This window comes from Myxocyprinus asiaticus, chromosome 32 (genome assembly GCF_019703515.2).
Source record: "Myxocyprinus asiaticus isolate MX2 ecotype Aquarium Trade chromosome 32, UBuf_Myxa_2, whole genome shotgun sequence".
In the NCBI taxonomy this organism is placed as follows: Eukaryota; Metazoa; Chordata; class Actinopteri; order Cypriniformes; family Catostomidae; genus Myxocyprinus; species Myxocyprinus asiaticus.
In genome coordinates this window covers 32,538,986-32,555,000 of record NC_059375.1, presented here as the reverse complement: position 1 = coordinate 32,555,000, position 16,015 = coordinate 32,538,986, and the positions used below count along the sequence as shown (strand labels likewise).

Here is a 16,015-nt window from a genome sequence, read left to right as displayed (position 1 = left end):
TTCATTCTTTTTTTCCAACATCACTTCTCATATTTAATCTCAAGCATGCTCTTCAGTGACAATTTTGTTGACGTTCTAAAAAATACACTAACATTTGTTTGTATTTATTTCATCATTATTATTTATTATCAAAGTTTAAAACATGTAATAATTTAAATTTTACTAAAACAGTAAAATCTATACATAAAAAGCTTTTGGGTATTTTATTATTTTTCATATGTCAGGTCAGGGTAAGTTGCCACATTTTTATCAGACCTGGTTGTCACATTTGTTTTAACCCTTTAATGCATACCTTGGGTCTTTAGTGACCTCATTCCACCCTCTGTACCTTATTCAGTTTTTGGAGTTATGCCCACACATCTTTAGTATTGCTCAACCTTTCTCTACTGAATAGTGAAAAAAAAGGCAAAATTACAAAAAGTATTTTTTATTAAGAACTGCTTAATTACCAAAAGTGTATAGGGTCATTAAAGATATGTAATAGTGTCTGTTTTTTTTTTTTTTTTCTTGTGCTTCCATTTCTTTGTCAGTGATGTAGAGGCAATAGCTGCTCTTCTGAAATGCTTTTTGGGTCTTGAGGAGTTACAGCAGCGTTTGGCAGAAGACGATTATCCTGATGAAGATGATGTTGAAGATTTAGGTTTGGGTGATAGCAGTGACTCAAAAGATGAGGCTGATCTTTAAAACAATCTAGAGATCTCTGTTATCATGAAAATGGTGGAAAACACTGTATCATGCCTTAAATGAATGGACCAACACTCCATCCTTACAAACAACCCAGTGACAATCTGAAAGCTTTATCCTTTCTTGTTGCATTGTATTTTCAAATCCATTTCAAAAGAGGCTTCAGTAAAGATTTCTCTGTATATTTTGCTCCATGGATGCATGACTGATTTAGTTATTATAAATGCATGAACTCGCTTTCCATTGGTCAATGAGCAGGTGGTCATGTGCTCTGAACCTCTATGCATGCTTATGCAAATCACACTGTGCCTTTATTCACTGCTTCAGTACAACTGCAAACTGCATTCAGTGAAAAGAGGTATTTAATTAACACTGCTTGAAGGAACAAACTCTTGGATTTTTTTATCATTTTGAATTTCTTTATGTAAATGTTTTTGAGCCTAAAGACAGAAGAGGAACAAAATATATGGCAGCTGCTCAGAAATCGCTGGTCTTCAAAGGAGATGTTTTTTTAAACATTGTCATTTTTTTTTAATATTCATATGAGACTACTGTTATAGTTCATTGTTACAGAATTCTCTTTTGTTTTTAAGAAAAAATAAAATGATCTTTATTGACAGCCTTGGTTAAAACTGGATTAATTACGTCAATGAACACTGGTATATTTAATGTGAATTTATATTTAGGTATAAACAAGCACAAAAAGTGCAGCTTGGCTTTTTTGCATGATCAAGAAATCACTAGGTACAAATCTTTACAACCCTAAATGGCACATCTTGAGAACATGACAAAAACATTCAGTATGTTTTGGGGGGGGGGGGGGGAACAAAACTGTACACTTTGCATGTGTATGTTAGTAATAGCTTTTTATTTGGACTAGAACAATAAATACTTGAAAAATTACACCAAAAGAAAAACAAATCATTACAATAATAGAAAAATTAACCATCTAGCTTTGCTCTAATCACAACAATGAAGAAATCACACAGTTCGTCACTGACTTTAGAATTAGTCTCAGAAATGTGTAGTGATTTGCTAGCTAAAAGAAGACTTTCTTCTCTCTTGACAGAAAGAGAAAGCCAGTAATCAAGTCACTGAAAAAAAAAAAAAATGCTCTTACGTCCAGAATTTCACTCCTACGACAAGATGCAGGATTAAACGTAATGGGGTTTGCACCCTTAACTGAGCTTGTGTTTCAAGTTGACCTGGATACAACAAAAATTTCTAAACGAACCAACATTAATAGAAAAGAGGTCCTTGAAAGACATTACATCTATTTAAGTAGCAATGCTCCATGATTAGCCACTAACTTCTAACAAACCATCCATACATGTCAATTTACTAGCTCCCTTAATGATTACTTTCTTCCCAGGAATGTTCTTTTAGTGCATATTTTTCCCTTTTAAATACACGCCAATTGCACAATTATTGCAGCATAATTTTAGATATTCAGCAGCAACATCAAGAGAACCAGCAAATATCATTCACAATAATAATAAAAAAAAAAAATGCTACATAAACCAAGTAAACATAAGCAAAAAATGTGAGCTATCAATAGTACTGCCGACAGTCGGTAAACAGTAATCTCAGCTATGTGCATAACTAGATTCTCACTGACCATTATATTAATTTTAATACAGTGATGCCTTCACACTTGCAGTCTGCATCATCAGTTTGGCCACTATGGATGCCGACAGACCCTTTAGTAGACTTAAAAATTAGACAGCATCAGTAAAAGAAGGACCGATCCCCACATCTGGACACTACTTAGAAGAATTGGCACTTAAAGGGATAGTTCACCCTTAAAATGAAAACTATGTCATCATTTACTCACCCTCATTTTGTTACAAACCTGTATGACAATCTTTAATGGAACAGAAGAGGAGATACTGGGCAGAATGTTATGGACTTACACCCTCAGTCATCCTTCACTTTCACTACATCTTTTTCCAAACAATAAAATTTTATGTTGTGTGAGGCTGTCAGTTCTGCCTAACATCTCCTTTTGTGTTCTATAGAAAAAAGAAAATCATACAGGTTTGGAATGACATGAGGGTTAGTAAATCGTGGAAGAATTTACATTTTTGCTGAACTATCCCTTTAAGCTCACATGCAAATGTATATCTGTATGATAAAAATCAGTGAGGGCATTTTAGATTTCACAGTAATGCATGATCATTTATAGACAAAAATGAACAGGAAACGTCTTGTTGATTAAATCTTAACTAATAAAGAGAGAAAATCCCAGCAGAGAACATAATTTAAGTAGTGGGTAAACAAACAACTAAGAAAAAGATGTCTAGGGAATGAGAAAGATATCAAAAATATCACAGACATGCACACTTTTATAGGCTGGGACACAGTGTTTTGGTAACTTGTTGATCAGGTGAAAGCATGTAAGACAAATAGAAGGATGCAAAGAGAAAAGGTATATTGCAGGGAAGGTTCAGCCCTCTCTGGGGCTGACTCTGGGCTCAGCCAGTGAGCTATGGATGATGCCCGAGATGGATTCCACACCCTCTCCTTCCAGGAACGTTCGATGGTCTCCCTCAATCACATGAACGGACACATTCCCATCACACACCTGAAGAAGACAACATGCGATTGTTAAGAATATGGCATAAAACCCTGAGACCGGAGTGTGACTGCTGTGTGCATTTTCCATACCTTTTTTAAATTTGAACTAGTAGCACATAATAAACATGCAAAAAATAAATATTCTACAACAAATAGTTTTCCTAAAAATGTATGGCAACATATGTGGACAGCGGGACTAAAGTTGTGAGATTTGAAATACCAAGCTACAGAAAGTCTGATTATTTTATTATGTTTTTAATTGTTTACTATGTTTCCAGGAGTGTTGGTTATTAATTTTGTGACGTTACAGACATTGCACCCGAAACGTAATGGCAAGTATCATCCAATCACTGCCAACCGTGTTAAAATAAAATTATACATTATAAACACATTGTCCCATGTGTGCCAAACATGTTGAGTTGTCCAAACATCATCAGCAGCCTGAAACAACTTTTGGTCAGATTTTAGGAGTGAATTCACTTACAGTAGCTGCATAAGAAAGCTATAGGATGCTCCCTTGCTCCCCATTTACTGAATGACCTAACCTCCAGTGTGCCGTCTATCTGCACTGGTCTCAAAATAGTTTGAAATGAATCTTATTTTCATTCTAACTCCATATAAAGCCTCTAAACGTAAAATGATTCAGCTTTTGGATGAACTCACTGATTCTCAATGTGATAATGCACTGTAAATATAGGAATTTCTAAGGAAAAATGCACTAAACTACACATTTGTGTAGACTGTGTTTAGCAGCATGGAGTTTCGTGATAAATCACTCAAATCTTAAAAATGGCATATCGGATGAAACTTTCGACTCAACAGGTGTCAATGTAAACTTGATTGGGTTTCTTACCAGATGTAGTTTTGATGGCGTTTCTCCCAAAGAGAATCTCTGCTGTGGTCAGCGCCATGTTGTTTTGTTATATGACATCGAAAGTTTAACCCTTTACTGACAGCCCAGAGTCTTCTAAACTGAGATCAGTTGGTTTAAATTAATTTAAATTATGCGTTGTGTGTAGCGAAGCTAAAATAAAACATCCATTCATATTTGTGGATGTTAATAAAAACTTATTATAAAGGGATATACATGGTTTACAGTAACGAAATGTAGGTTCTTTCTGAATGATCAGAAAAACAAGTTTTAACTTCATTCAGTAGACCAGTTTGATTATGTCGGACATGTAACAGGTCTACGAATACACATCCTCACGTTTAACACACTTCTAAAGCCAGAGAAATGTGGCATATGAAAATGAAAACTACCATCAGACATACAATATGCCTCTTTAAAGCTTAAATTATGAAGCCACATACAGGTCAATAACAATATTTATCATCATATTCCATTTTCACACTTAACAGTCGTTTCGATTTAACAATTTTTTTTACTGCTGTAAAAATAAATGCAAAGTCAGAATTTTAACAGTATGACATTATTTTTATTCGCCTATCCTTTCACAAACAGTAGCTGTGCTGCGATGGTGGAGACGAGGTCCTATTATTCCCGTTGGATGTTCCATGGGTTTTGTTTATATAAGATCATCATTAGATCATATTTGACCTCAGATCGGTCACAGCAATTGCACTCTGGAAATTCAAAACAGCCATTTGCGATCAGAGTTTGTGTGATTTCTTCGGGTAAAGTTCAAATCCACCAACAGCCGCTGCGGGTCAATTGGGCCTAATAGACCAGACTCGATAAAGAGGGTGACCTGTGAAATGTCATGATTTATGTCAAATCTTGAGATTTTCCTGCTCCAACGATCCTGAGGGAAATTTAAAGCACCCCAAGTCTCCAATAATATGTAGGAAATGTGGTGTTTCAACAAATTTTTTTGGGCATTTTCAGCTCAATTTGAACGAAGTGCCTATTGAATGCAGCTCTTTTCTGGGCTGCCAAAAGAACCTGTAAGTGGCGGGAGTGATGCGTTTGTTTGTAAACAGTAACTTCATCTATAGGTCAGAAACAGGTAGTCCTGTTACCAAAGTCACACCATTTGTTGAGTCAAAGTTAATATCAGATATGTTGAAATCGTTTACACATTTCGGGGTAATCAACCTCTAAATGGTTTACTTATAGTTATCTCTGGACATTAAAATGGAATATGAGAAAGTGTTTCAACACTAACAAGATACACAGATCACCATTAAAGTTCAATGAAGCAAATGGACAAAGAACACATCCTCTCAGCATAATCTCACATCTCAAATTCAAAAGTTATTCCCTATGTGATAACCTTAAAGGTTTTCTGTAAACAGACCAGGATTGGACCTAACTTACATTTCAATGACCACCACAATACAGAATATGTCCAACCTTTGCTTTTTATTCAGTAACTAAGTCTGTGAATCTGTTTGAAGTTTGAGTTACAGAACACGTTTGGTCCGTAAACGTACCTCATGCAACTTGTAGTCAGATCCTAAGCCATCGCCATATTCACTGCTGGCCTTGGCTCGAAGCAGGGTAACATTGCCGTGATACTTGGAAGTTGGAATGTAACGGTCGGCAGCCTTGAGTTTGTAGTAGAATGTAGAAGCAGCAAAGTGGAGCAAATCTCGACTGACGTTCTTATGGCTGGATGTGATGAGATCCACAGCCTTGTTCACACGAGCCTCCAAATCTGACAGAGGCAATAATGTCTCCAACAGCTGTGTGAAAGAGGAAGTGTATGGAAGTAGCATTAGCTTTAGCATTTAATTAATTTTTATATTATTATAACTGATTATAATAATTATTACTACTATAATTATTATTATACTATGCACTAACAGTAAAATACATACAATGTATTTATTGTGTATCTACATGTTGTTCTGCAAAATTCTCACAAGGTTCACATTTTCTGCTACCGAGGTTGAGGTTCAGGTACGGGTAAGGTTTAGATTAGGGTTAGGTTTAGGGTTAAGGTTAGCAGTATAACTACAGATGTAATTAAATGCAGGTACTTTAAATGTAAGTACAATGCAACAGTATGTATGTACATATTAAGTATATTGTAGCTAATACTTAAGTACACAGCAGTTAAAGATACCTAATATAAATTGGGTCTGTGAATGTTTACTTATGTAATTCAAATGTACAAAAATCCCTCAGTTTGTAAAAACAAGTATTATTGTATTTTTGTTAAAGCACTTTTTATATATTATATCATTTTCTATTCTACCATACAAAAATTTCTTAAGTTGTCATTTTACAGGGTTTACCGCTTTTATATGGTCATGACAGGAGTGAATTGGAAATGACTTTGCACAGACAACATAAATAAGTGATTCTATCACACTAGTCTCATGTTAACACATATAATAACATTTGTTGCTATATTTTTTTTATTGTCGTTTATCCCAGTCCTATACCTTTCATTGGAAGTGCATTGCTATTAACTATTTTATGCTTGTTTTTACAATGGACAAAAGAGTTAAAATTATTTTTGTGGTATGCCACAAAATGCCATAGAGACTGTTGATGAAGCTTAAGTTGTATTTAACACTGAACATTCCTTTAAGTGTGAAGCACAATGTCAGACTGTGATAAGGTACACAATTTTAGCTTGTGTACCTTGTTGTACTCGATGCTTGTGAACTGTTGGATAAAAGCACACAGAGCTTCTGTCTCTGCCTCGGACTCTTTGCCAGGGGTCAGTTTGGCTCTGTAGCTCTGTTAGACAGAGAAAAAAAAACATAGTGACTATGTGGCAATTTAAGACATTGTGTTTATTTTGGTGTTTTCTGAGAACTTTTATTGTACCTGTGTATATGCCGCCACGTAAGAATGCGAGCCGTCGAACAGGAAGAGGTATTCCACAGGGCATTTGGCTGCCTGCAGCTGCGAGCACATCTCAAAAGCCACACATGCACCGAACGAGTAGCCAGCGATGCGATACGGCCCCTCTGGCTGCACCTGCATCAAGCACTGCACATAGTATGCAGCAAGACTCTGAATACTGTCCAATGGGGCAGCTACAGATAAAAACACATAAAAGAAGAAAATATATTACAGGGTTGAACCTCAAAATGGCAAATGGTATAAAGTTTCTGATGTTTCAATTGAATTACTGGCATTCAATTAGAAAAATTAAATATTTAAATTAAATAAAAACTTTGTATAAAATAAAATTAAATTCAATACAATTAAAATAATATTACAATTTGTTTGTTGTGCACTTAAAAACATCCACGATTTCTCTGTGTACTTTTACACAATTGTGATCCGTGATCACAGGGCTTGTGTTTGTACCTTTGGTGCACTGCAGGCCATAGCACGGCACGTTAAGCTTGCCGGTGAGAGTGCGGAAGGCGGCGATGGAGCCCTCTATGGGGTGGATGAGGAACAAGGGCCTCTCACCACTCTGGACATCATTCAGCGGTGTCACCGTGGGACCATCTGGGTTCACCAGCATCCGACTCAGATCTGACTCCAGCAGAGCCTGAGCACCAAAACGCTTTGCAGGAGCAGCTCTTGATTCTAGAAGAAAGATGGAGCGTTATTAGACTGATGAATCATCTCTCTTCTATTTTCTTACTTACATACACACACGACTGACCAGAATCAAGTATTCCAGAGAGTAATCAAATCTAGAATATATCATTGCATGTCAAATTAATTTAAACATTCTGTATGAATAATCACCCTAGTGGACACACTAGTCGTAAACACTCACCCTCTGTCCCTCCTGATTGGCTGGACAGCTCCCGTAGCTTATTAATGGTGAGTTGTCGGATTTCCCTCATTGCCATGACAATATCGTAATCCCTCTCCAGTGTCTGCCTGACCTCCACACCCATCAGTGAGTCGAGACCCAGATCAGCCAGTGAGGCATCAGCATTCAGACTGCTTACATCACGAACACCTGAGCAGAAGAGGTGACATCTTTGAAAGCATGAAAAATACATTATAATTGGCCTCAAACATGCATGGATTGGAGTTTTACTTATGCATTTATCACATAGCACTGATATAAAGACAAATAGAGAGGCAGAAAAACCGAGATCCCATTTGGGAAATTGGGGTGTGTTAGCAGCTAGACAATCAATGCTGTACAATTCTCAGAATGTGCCACATTTAATACACTTATTACAGGAAAATTAGATATAAAGTCTACAGTATAAATAAGTTACACAATTTAAACCATATGTCTTAGAATAAATAGACAAATTGGAAGACAAACAGTAATGACATTTCATCCCTATTACCTAGAATGTGAGCCACGGCCTCCACCAGGTCCCTCTGTCCACTTCCTTCTCCTTTAGCGACCACCACTCTCTCTGCCAGCACAAAGCTGGACATCACAGGCCTCTGTTGGCACAGGAACCTATCCAGAACCTCCAAACAGGAAGTCATTCGCTGGGGCAAGGTGCCGCCAATCACTGCATCATTGCCACCCATGGTCTCCAAGACAACGCCCACATCACCAATGGCACCCCACTGCACAGCCAGGCCTGGCAGGTTGTCATGGCGACGCTGCTCACACACACGCTCCATTGCAGAGTTGGCAAAGCCATAGTTGCTTTGGCCAGCATTACCACGGCCACAACTGACCGAGGAGAAAACCACAAACTGCTGAAGCTGTGGGCACTTCTGCCTAGTCACACTATAAGGGGAAAAAGTTTTTTTATTTTTTATTATTTTAATAATTTAGTCTAATTGCATAATACTATTTACTGAGTAAAGCCCCCAACTGAAGATAATTCAAAGACATTACAGTACTGTGGCAGAATTGAACGGACATTAGCCAGAGGCATGATTAAAGGAATGTTCCGGGATTAATATCAATGAACAGCATTTGTGGCATAATGTTGACAACTATAAAAAAATAATTTCAACTCATCTCTCATTTATTTAAAACAAATAATCACGATTATAGTAAGGCACTTACAATGGAAGTGAAAGTGGCCAGTCAATAAAATGTTAAAATGCACACTTTTCACATGTAATAAAAGTATAGCCAAAATCAGGTATTTATCTGCATTACAGCATTTACCAGATTACAAGGTTTGTCTACGTTACATCGTCACTATAACAAAGTTGTAATACTGGATATAACTTCACATAGATAAGGTTAGAAAGTGATTTTATTCACACAGAAATCATGTCAACGTGTATAATGTTTACATCTTGTGGTACTTTGACAGTTTTTTAAATAACTAATCACGTTAAATTGACAGCACTCAGAATGGCTATAGTGAACAGCAAGTAATTAATAAAAACAATATTCCATCTGTTTCACAGTATTAAGCACTCCCTACCTGTCAAGATGGATAGTTCCATCATATTTGGGTTTACTGACATCAATGAACTGCTGTGGAGTGAGATTCTCCAGCATGCCATCTTTAAGGACCTAGATGAGCAGATAAACAGAGATATAAATTGCATGATAATAATTTAATCGACTGCCAATGAAAGTGAATTGAAAGCAATGACTGAACATTACCATGGCAAGGTGGAAGATGCCACCGACTGGACCCAACCTGCAGGCCTCAGTGATGAGACGTTCCGTCCCTTCCAGTGTGCTGACATCACTAGTGGACACAAGGACCTGGATACCCATGGCCTGCCACTCCCTAACACGCTTTGCCTGATAACCTAGCAAACACGTCAATGCATATCAGTACTTGACCAACATGAACAAGACCATGTAAGTCAATGGAAAGGTAACACTCTCAAACACTGATCAAATGAAATCCTTCAGCATATTTACCGTTGCGAATGCCAGATCGTGAAGTGAGCACAAGTTTACGAACACCTCTCTCAGTGAGCCAATGGGCCAGCTCCAACCCAAAACCACCTAGACCTCCAGTGATGATGTATGACAGAGAGGCAGGGCAGAAGGTACGGCAGATAGCGGGAAGAGAAAGAGGAGCAACTGTAGAAACTGCACTGCTCTTCTCCTCTGAACGTACCTGAGAAGTAGGAGATAAAAACAGAGAGCAAATATATCAGCTTTGAAGGTCCATACAAAGCAAGTCAACAGGTTCCAAAACCTTAAAGCTGAAAAAGCACATAAAGGCAGCATAAAAGTAATCCATACGACTCAAGTGGTTAAATACATGCCTTCAGAAGCGATATGAAAGGTGTGGGTGAGAAACAGATCAATATTTAAGTCCTTTTATTTACTATAAATTTTCCTCCCTGCCCAGTAGGTGGCGATATGCACAAAGAATGTGAATCGTCAAAAACAAAAACTCTTAGGAGAGAAGAGCATTTAGGAGGGCTGTTTAAAAGTGGAGATTTATAGTAAAAATGACTGAAAAATCTCTCCCAAATCTATCGTATCGCTTCTTAAGATATGGATTTAATCACTGGAGTCATATGAATTACTTTTATGCTGCCTTTATGTGCTTTTTGAACTTCAAAGTTTTAGACCCTGTTGACTTGCATTGAATGGACTGACAGAGCTGATATATTCTTCTAAAAATCTTTGTTTGCGTTCTGCAGAAGATTGAAAGTCATACACATCTGGGATGGCATGAGGGTGAGTAAATGATGAGAGAATGTTCATTTTTGGGTGAACTATTCCTTTAACAAGCCTCACCTGTCCTTAATATTAAACCTTAGCAAGCACCACTTATTATTCCAGTATCTAATTTCTGAGGCAGCCTCAAGAACTTTAACCAGAGGACTTACCTGCAGCAGGACTTTGCCGATGTGTTTGCCCTGAGCCATGTATCGAAAGGCGTCCTCCACCTGTTTCCTCTCAAAGACGGTGGTACGTAATGGCTGCACTACACCACTGTCAATTCCCTTCTTCAGCAGCTCAGATACCTCCTCCCATTCCCTGTTTCCCTCCTCAAATAAAGCATCCAGAAGGATGCCATGGAAGGCCACGTTTTTCAGGAACAGAGCCATACCTGAAAAGAGAGTGTTACTAGAATTCAACGGTTGACACTCAAATGTAATGGCTTTTCTTTGAAATTTGAAGAATTTAAAGTGAAAGTACAGTATGTCAGTTGTGGATTGACTTAGCAATGGATATAATATATCTGGGATGCACCTAGTGGTGTGTTGTTGGAAAGGTCAAATTTGCCGATCTCCAGGAAACGACCATGCCTGGCCAAACAGCGCAAGCTCGCCTGTAGTTTCTCTTCAGCAAGTGAGTTGAGTACTAAATCAACTCCTGAGAACAAACAGTCACAAGAACAGTGGTTTAATGCTGCAGTACACTGCATAAGCAGCAATATTATCAAATACAATGTTGCTGCATGATAAGAGTCTTTATAATATTGTCTGTTTACCTTTGCCCTGAGTGTGTAGCAGTACATGCTGTTCGAAGGAGGCATCTCTAGAATTAGCAAAAGATTCTGCTGTGAGCTGGTGGAATCTCTCCTGTAGATATGCCCTTTTCTCTCCAGAACCTGTCAATCAAAACGAGATGCACATCAGGGTTTAGTAATTTAGAAAGCATTTGCCACTAACCACTGTTTTTTTTTTTTTTTTTTTTTTTTTTTTTAATATGTATTGCATATGGTCTGGTGGATATTTTTGTTAAAATACTTTTTCCTAGCCCAGTTTAATATGCAGAGACAACTATTAGTAAACCATTTGAAGGCTTATTTCCCCAAAAACTGAAAAACACGGTAGCTCTGTTATTTTCCACATTGTTCTCTTTGGGCATCCAAACCAGTCCAATGTGGCAATATGGATTAACCAATAGTGTGAGTTTAGGCTGGGAATATCTACTTGTCAACCAATGGAAGACGAGAGCCAGAAATTACACACTTCACCTTTAAACTTTTGAGTAAGAACAAATTGTGACACTCACCAACAGTCGTAAAGACTCTGCAGCGCATGCTAAGTGCAATAGCAATAGCAGCCTGTCCGACCCCCCCAGAGCCAGAGTGGACCAGCACACTCTCTCCAGGCCTCAGACGTCCTCGCACTATCAGGGAGTAATACGCTGTGGCATACACCACTGGAACGGAGGCAGCCTGCTCCAGAGTCCTAAACATAACCACAGCTTTAATAAGTGTTGAAAGTACAGGGAAAGATGCCCCTTTGATTCAGTGTAAGGGTCCTTTTAGACTAAACACTAAACACTGTGCAACAAATATAACAGAACTCAGGTGTCTCGAGATGCCCTTTTAAAAGTTTCCGTTCTTTTTAAACCTGACACAGCGTCTAAAAAACGCAGCACTCCTGTGCAAGACACTGAAAAAAACAGTGAGACCAGTGTTGGGTAAGTTACTCAAAATAGGTAATCCACTACAAATGACTAATTACTTTTCTAAAAATGTAATAAGATTACTTGTTACTTCATCTAAAAAGTAATCACATTACAAATTATTTTAGTTTAAGACTTTTACTTTCAACAAATTTTCCTAGAAGAGTTTTTGGTTTTCCACTCAAATTCAAAATATTAATTCATATTTTAAATGTTTTATACATATTACTTTAGCGCAAGTAATCAACTTAAAAGTAATTATTTGAAAAGTCAGTAACTGTAATCTGATTACAAGCATTTAAAATGTAATGTATTACACTACTTTTTTTTACTTAAAAGTAATTCAATTACTGTTACTAACTACTTTGTAATTGGATACACCCAACACTGAGTGAGACATAGCACAACGATCAAAGACTTCACATAGAAAAACAAGGGGAAAAGAGCACGAAAGAAAAAATTCAAGAGTGCCCCAAGTGATTTAGAGAGGTGTTAGGGTCTCACCAGCTAGAGGGAACATCCCAAAGGAAGCGTTTGTCTGCATCTACACAGGTGGCCAGGCCTTTAGCTGGCAGCAAACCCATCACTCGTTGCCCGTTGGGGTCTCGTCCTGAAAACTCCATTCCCAGCATGCATTGCTGCAATGCTATATCTCCTGCACAAGCAAAATAATAAGAAAAAACACACAGTAGACTTCCAAGTAGTTATATATAAAAACAAGATATGTGAAATAAAAAAATAAAAAAAAACACCTATTAGTCGTCCACTACTCTAGAGGCAGACCAATGCGAAATATCTTATATTAGAAGCAGCCTTTATCGTTACACATTTTACATTTTTGCATATATACAGTGAAATTCTTTTTTTCGCATATACCAGCTAAGCTGGGGTCAGAGCTATTGAAAATGGGGATGGGTACGAACCAGGGATTGCATCCGGAGGCAGTTTTCCAGTGGCCAGCATGATGTCTCTGAAGTTGAGGGAGGCGTAGTAAACGCGGCAGAGCTGTACATTGGGGCTGGAAGGGACAAAATGACGTAGCGGTGAAGCGATCCAGCGCAATGATGAGAGATCACCACGAGTCAGGACATTCACATATGCCTGCTCTGTCAACTCCTCACTTAGATCTATGCATGAATACACAGAATAAAGAAGGATCAAAAAACACTCAAAAGACTCAACACAATCAAAGTTACAATCAAAAGGGGCGTTCAAAAGTATCAAAAAATCAAAAGTGAAAAGTATCTGCTTTTCAATGTTAAGAAGTACACAATAGACAGCATCAAAGCTAACACATATGGACTAAAAGCTACAAAACTCAAATTTTGATTTCATGGGTCTTGAGGCCAACATAAACACATTGAAAAGCATTATGAATCTCTTATTACATTAATTCCTCTCCATCTTTGTACATTTACATGTACATTTAAAGGATAATAAGATATTTGTTCACCTTGTGTGAGTAATTGGTGTCTGAAAACGCCCCACAGTCCATCACGGTACACGTTCATGGTCAGATCCTTCTGCAGCACATCCAGCATGTCCTTATGTGTAGCAACAAGGGAGGGGGCTGCTTCATTCTTACTTAGATTAGAAACAAATGCACACCTAGTGGGGACGAAAAAAAAAGGACATATAGATCAATATCACAGTCTGTTTACTGTGGGCTTTCAAAAGACAAGTCAATATGTGAGAACTGCATAACTGTAACTGATATCAACAATCATTACAGTAGCATGTGTGGAACACAAAGTGCATTAATGGGTCTTTCAGACTAAATTCACAGTAAGTGGACTGACCGTATACGGTTGCCTCCAGGCTCCTGTCTGAGGCAGTTCACCATTCCCACCACTCCATTATGACCTTGGGTGGCCATGAGCCAGACTGGACTATCAGAGGACTCAGCCAAAGTGCTCTGATGAGAGAGAGAGAGAGAGAGAGAGAGAGAGAGAGAGAGAGAGAGTGAGTTTTGGTTGTATACATGTGGATTCATTTCATTCAGATCATTATCGAGCCAGTTGTCAATCTTATTGCAAACCTAAAATTCTTATTTAATAGATGCTGTTTTAATCATGTAATTTTTCTAACATGAAACACAAAAGGAGAAGTTTAGCAGCAGGTTCAGCACTTGGTGTTACATTTGAATATACTATTGGGTAGTGCTGTCAGTCGATTAAAATTTTTAAATTGCGATTAAATCACGTAATTTTTCGTAGCTAATCATAATTAATTGCGGATTTTAAAAGCGCTGAAATTTGACTCTAAATATACTCCTTTTCCTATCAAAATCCATTTATTTTCTTCTTAGGAAAGAAAACAATATGTAACAATATAATGTTTTATTAACATTTTCCAAACAAAGCCTTCCAAAGTATAAAGATAGAAATGCACTAAAATAGCACCAATTCAAGTAACATTAAACGTTTCCCAAAGTCTAAGTGGGAGTTTGACGAATTGGAAAAACTAGTCCCCACATAGGTTGCATTTTCATTGCAATGGGCATTAAATCTCTTAAACTCTCACCCTCCACTATATTAATCTGCCGGTAGACTGTGGCTATCTGATTTGTTACAGCAATCGTGAAGTCACGTTCATGATTCACATCAGGGCATCAGCGCCAGCATCAAGCACCACTTTGAACTCTACATGAAAAGCGTTTGCAGACAAAAACGTCTCTGTCTGCTTTTTGGTGATAGTTAAGACTTGGTGTGCTTCTGTGGTAATGAAAATGAGCCTTATTTATGCTAAAAATACTTGATTTCTGTCAAGTTCCATCTAGGCTTGTTTTGTACAAAAAATTGCGTTAAGCGCTCCTTTTCCCATCGCTTTATCTCTGAAACTGAATCACTGTTGTGTGTGCATCAGTGTAATGAGTCCAGGCGGACATATGGCAAAGGTTTCGCCCTTCCAACCAGTGTTTATGCAAGTTTATGCTGTATTAACGGTAAATGCCTTAAATCGCAATTAAGAAAAATTAATGCATTCAACTTTTTAAATTAATCGCATGTGTCATTTTGACAGCTCTACTTTTGGGATTGATTTTTAGAGAATAATGACATTAATTTCAGATTGTTCCTCACACAAAGCTATTGCATGGTTCCACCAGATTTACTTTCACATTCATTGTTTAGAAAAGAGCAGCGTGAACATTCAGGTTTGGTAAATAACAGAATTATTAATTTTGGGTGAACTATTTCTTTAATTACAATCCCAATGCTAAAAAAAAAAAAAAAAAAAAAAAAAAAAATAGTAAATGAGCCTGCATTGCTGTATATGTCATATATATAGATGATTAGGACTCACTTTTAGAGTCTCCACCCATTTATAGTCAGTGGGGTCAACAGAAATAGTAATGGGCTGTTTCTGAGGGGTCTGTCGGCGGCAAAGGAACAAGGCTGAGCCGTAGTAGGATTTCCTAAGCATGACCACATGCAGAGAGGCCTGATGGAAGAGCTTCTCCCATTCAGTCTGAAATCAAAACACAGATTTTGAATTATGAGAACAACACAGAGGACAGTCAGACGAAACAAGATAAAAGAATAGACAAAACAACGTCAAGTTAATGTTATTATTTAAATAAAGCGTTGATACTCAAATAT

At 37.6% G+C, this 16,015-nt stretch overlaps 2 protein-coding genes across 2 annotated transcripts in view; one reads left to right on the top strand and one right to left on the bottom strand.

Moving 5' to 3' along the window:
* LOC127423088 (cytochrome b-245 chaperone 1 homolog) overlaps positions 1-1,303 on the top strand; it is a 7,828-nt gene extending 6,525 nt beyond the window's left edge. Inside the window, exon 7 of the mRNA XM_051667123.1 lies at positions 531-1,303. Within this exon, the coding sequence (XP_051523083.1) occupies positions 531-684 (154 nt within the window). The 3' untranslated portion in view covers positions 685-1,303. The remainder of the gene's footprint in view (positions 1-530) is intronic.
* A 230-nt stretch (positions 1,304-1,533) lies between these two features.
* LOC127423087 (fatty acid synthase-like) overlaps positions 1,534-16,015 on the bottom strand; it is a 47,023-nt gene continuing 32,541 nt past the window's right edge. Inside the window, exons 24-42 of the mRNA XM_051667122.1 lie at positions 15,720-15,884; positions 14,216-14,331; positions 13,870-14,024; positions 13,340-13,543; positions 12,921-13,071; positions 12,018-12,196; positions 11,491-11,610; positions 11,250-11,372; positions 10,883-11,106; positions 9,957-10,158; positions 9,690-9,841; positions 9,505-9,596; positions 8,452-8,849; positions 7,920-8,108; positions 7,496-7,723; positions 7,007-7,218; positions 6,818-6,916; positions 5,659-5,910; positions 1,534-3,268 (exon numbers count right to left, since the gene is read on the bottom strand). Of these exons, the coding sequence (XP_051523082.1) occupies positions 3,131-3,268; positions 5,659-5,910; positions 6,818-6,916; positions 7,007-7,218; positions 7,496-7,723; positions 7,920-8,108; positions 8,452-8,849; positions 9,505-9,596; positions 9,690-9,841; positions 9,957-10,158; positions 10,883-11,106; positions 11,250-11,372; positions 11,491-11,610; positions 12,018-12,196; positions 12,921-13,071; positions 13,340-13,543; positions 13,870-14,024; positions 14,216-14,331; positions 15,720-15,884 (3,399 nt within the window). The 3' untranslated portion in view covers positions 1,534-3,130. The remainder of the gene's footprint in view (positions 3,269-5,658; positions 5,911-6,817; positions 6,917-7,006; positions 7,219-7,495; positions 7,724-7,919; positions 8,109-8,451; positions 8,850-9,504; positions 9,597-9,689; positions 9,842-9,956; positions 10,159-10,882; positions 11,107-11,249; positions 11,373-11,490; positions 11,611-12,017; positions 12,197-12,920; positions 13,072-13,339; positions 13,544-13,869; positions 14,025-14,215; positions 14,332-15,719; positions 15,885-16,015) is intronic.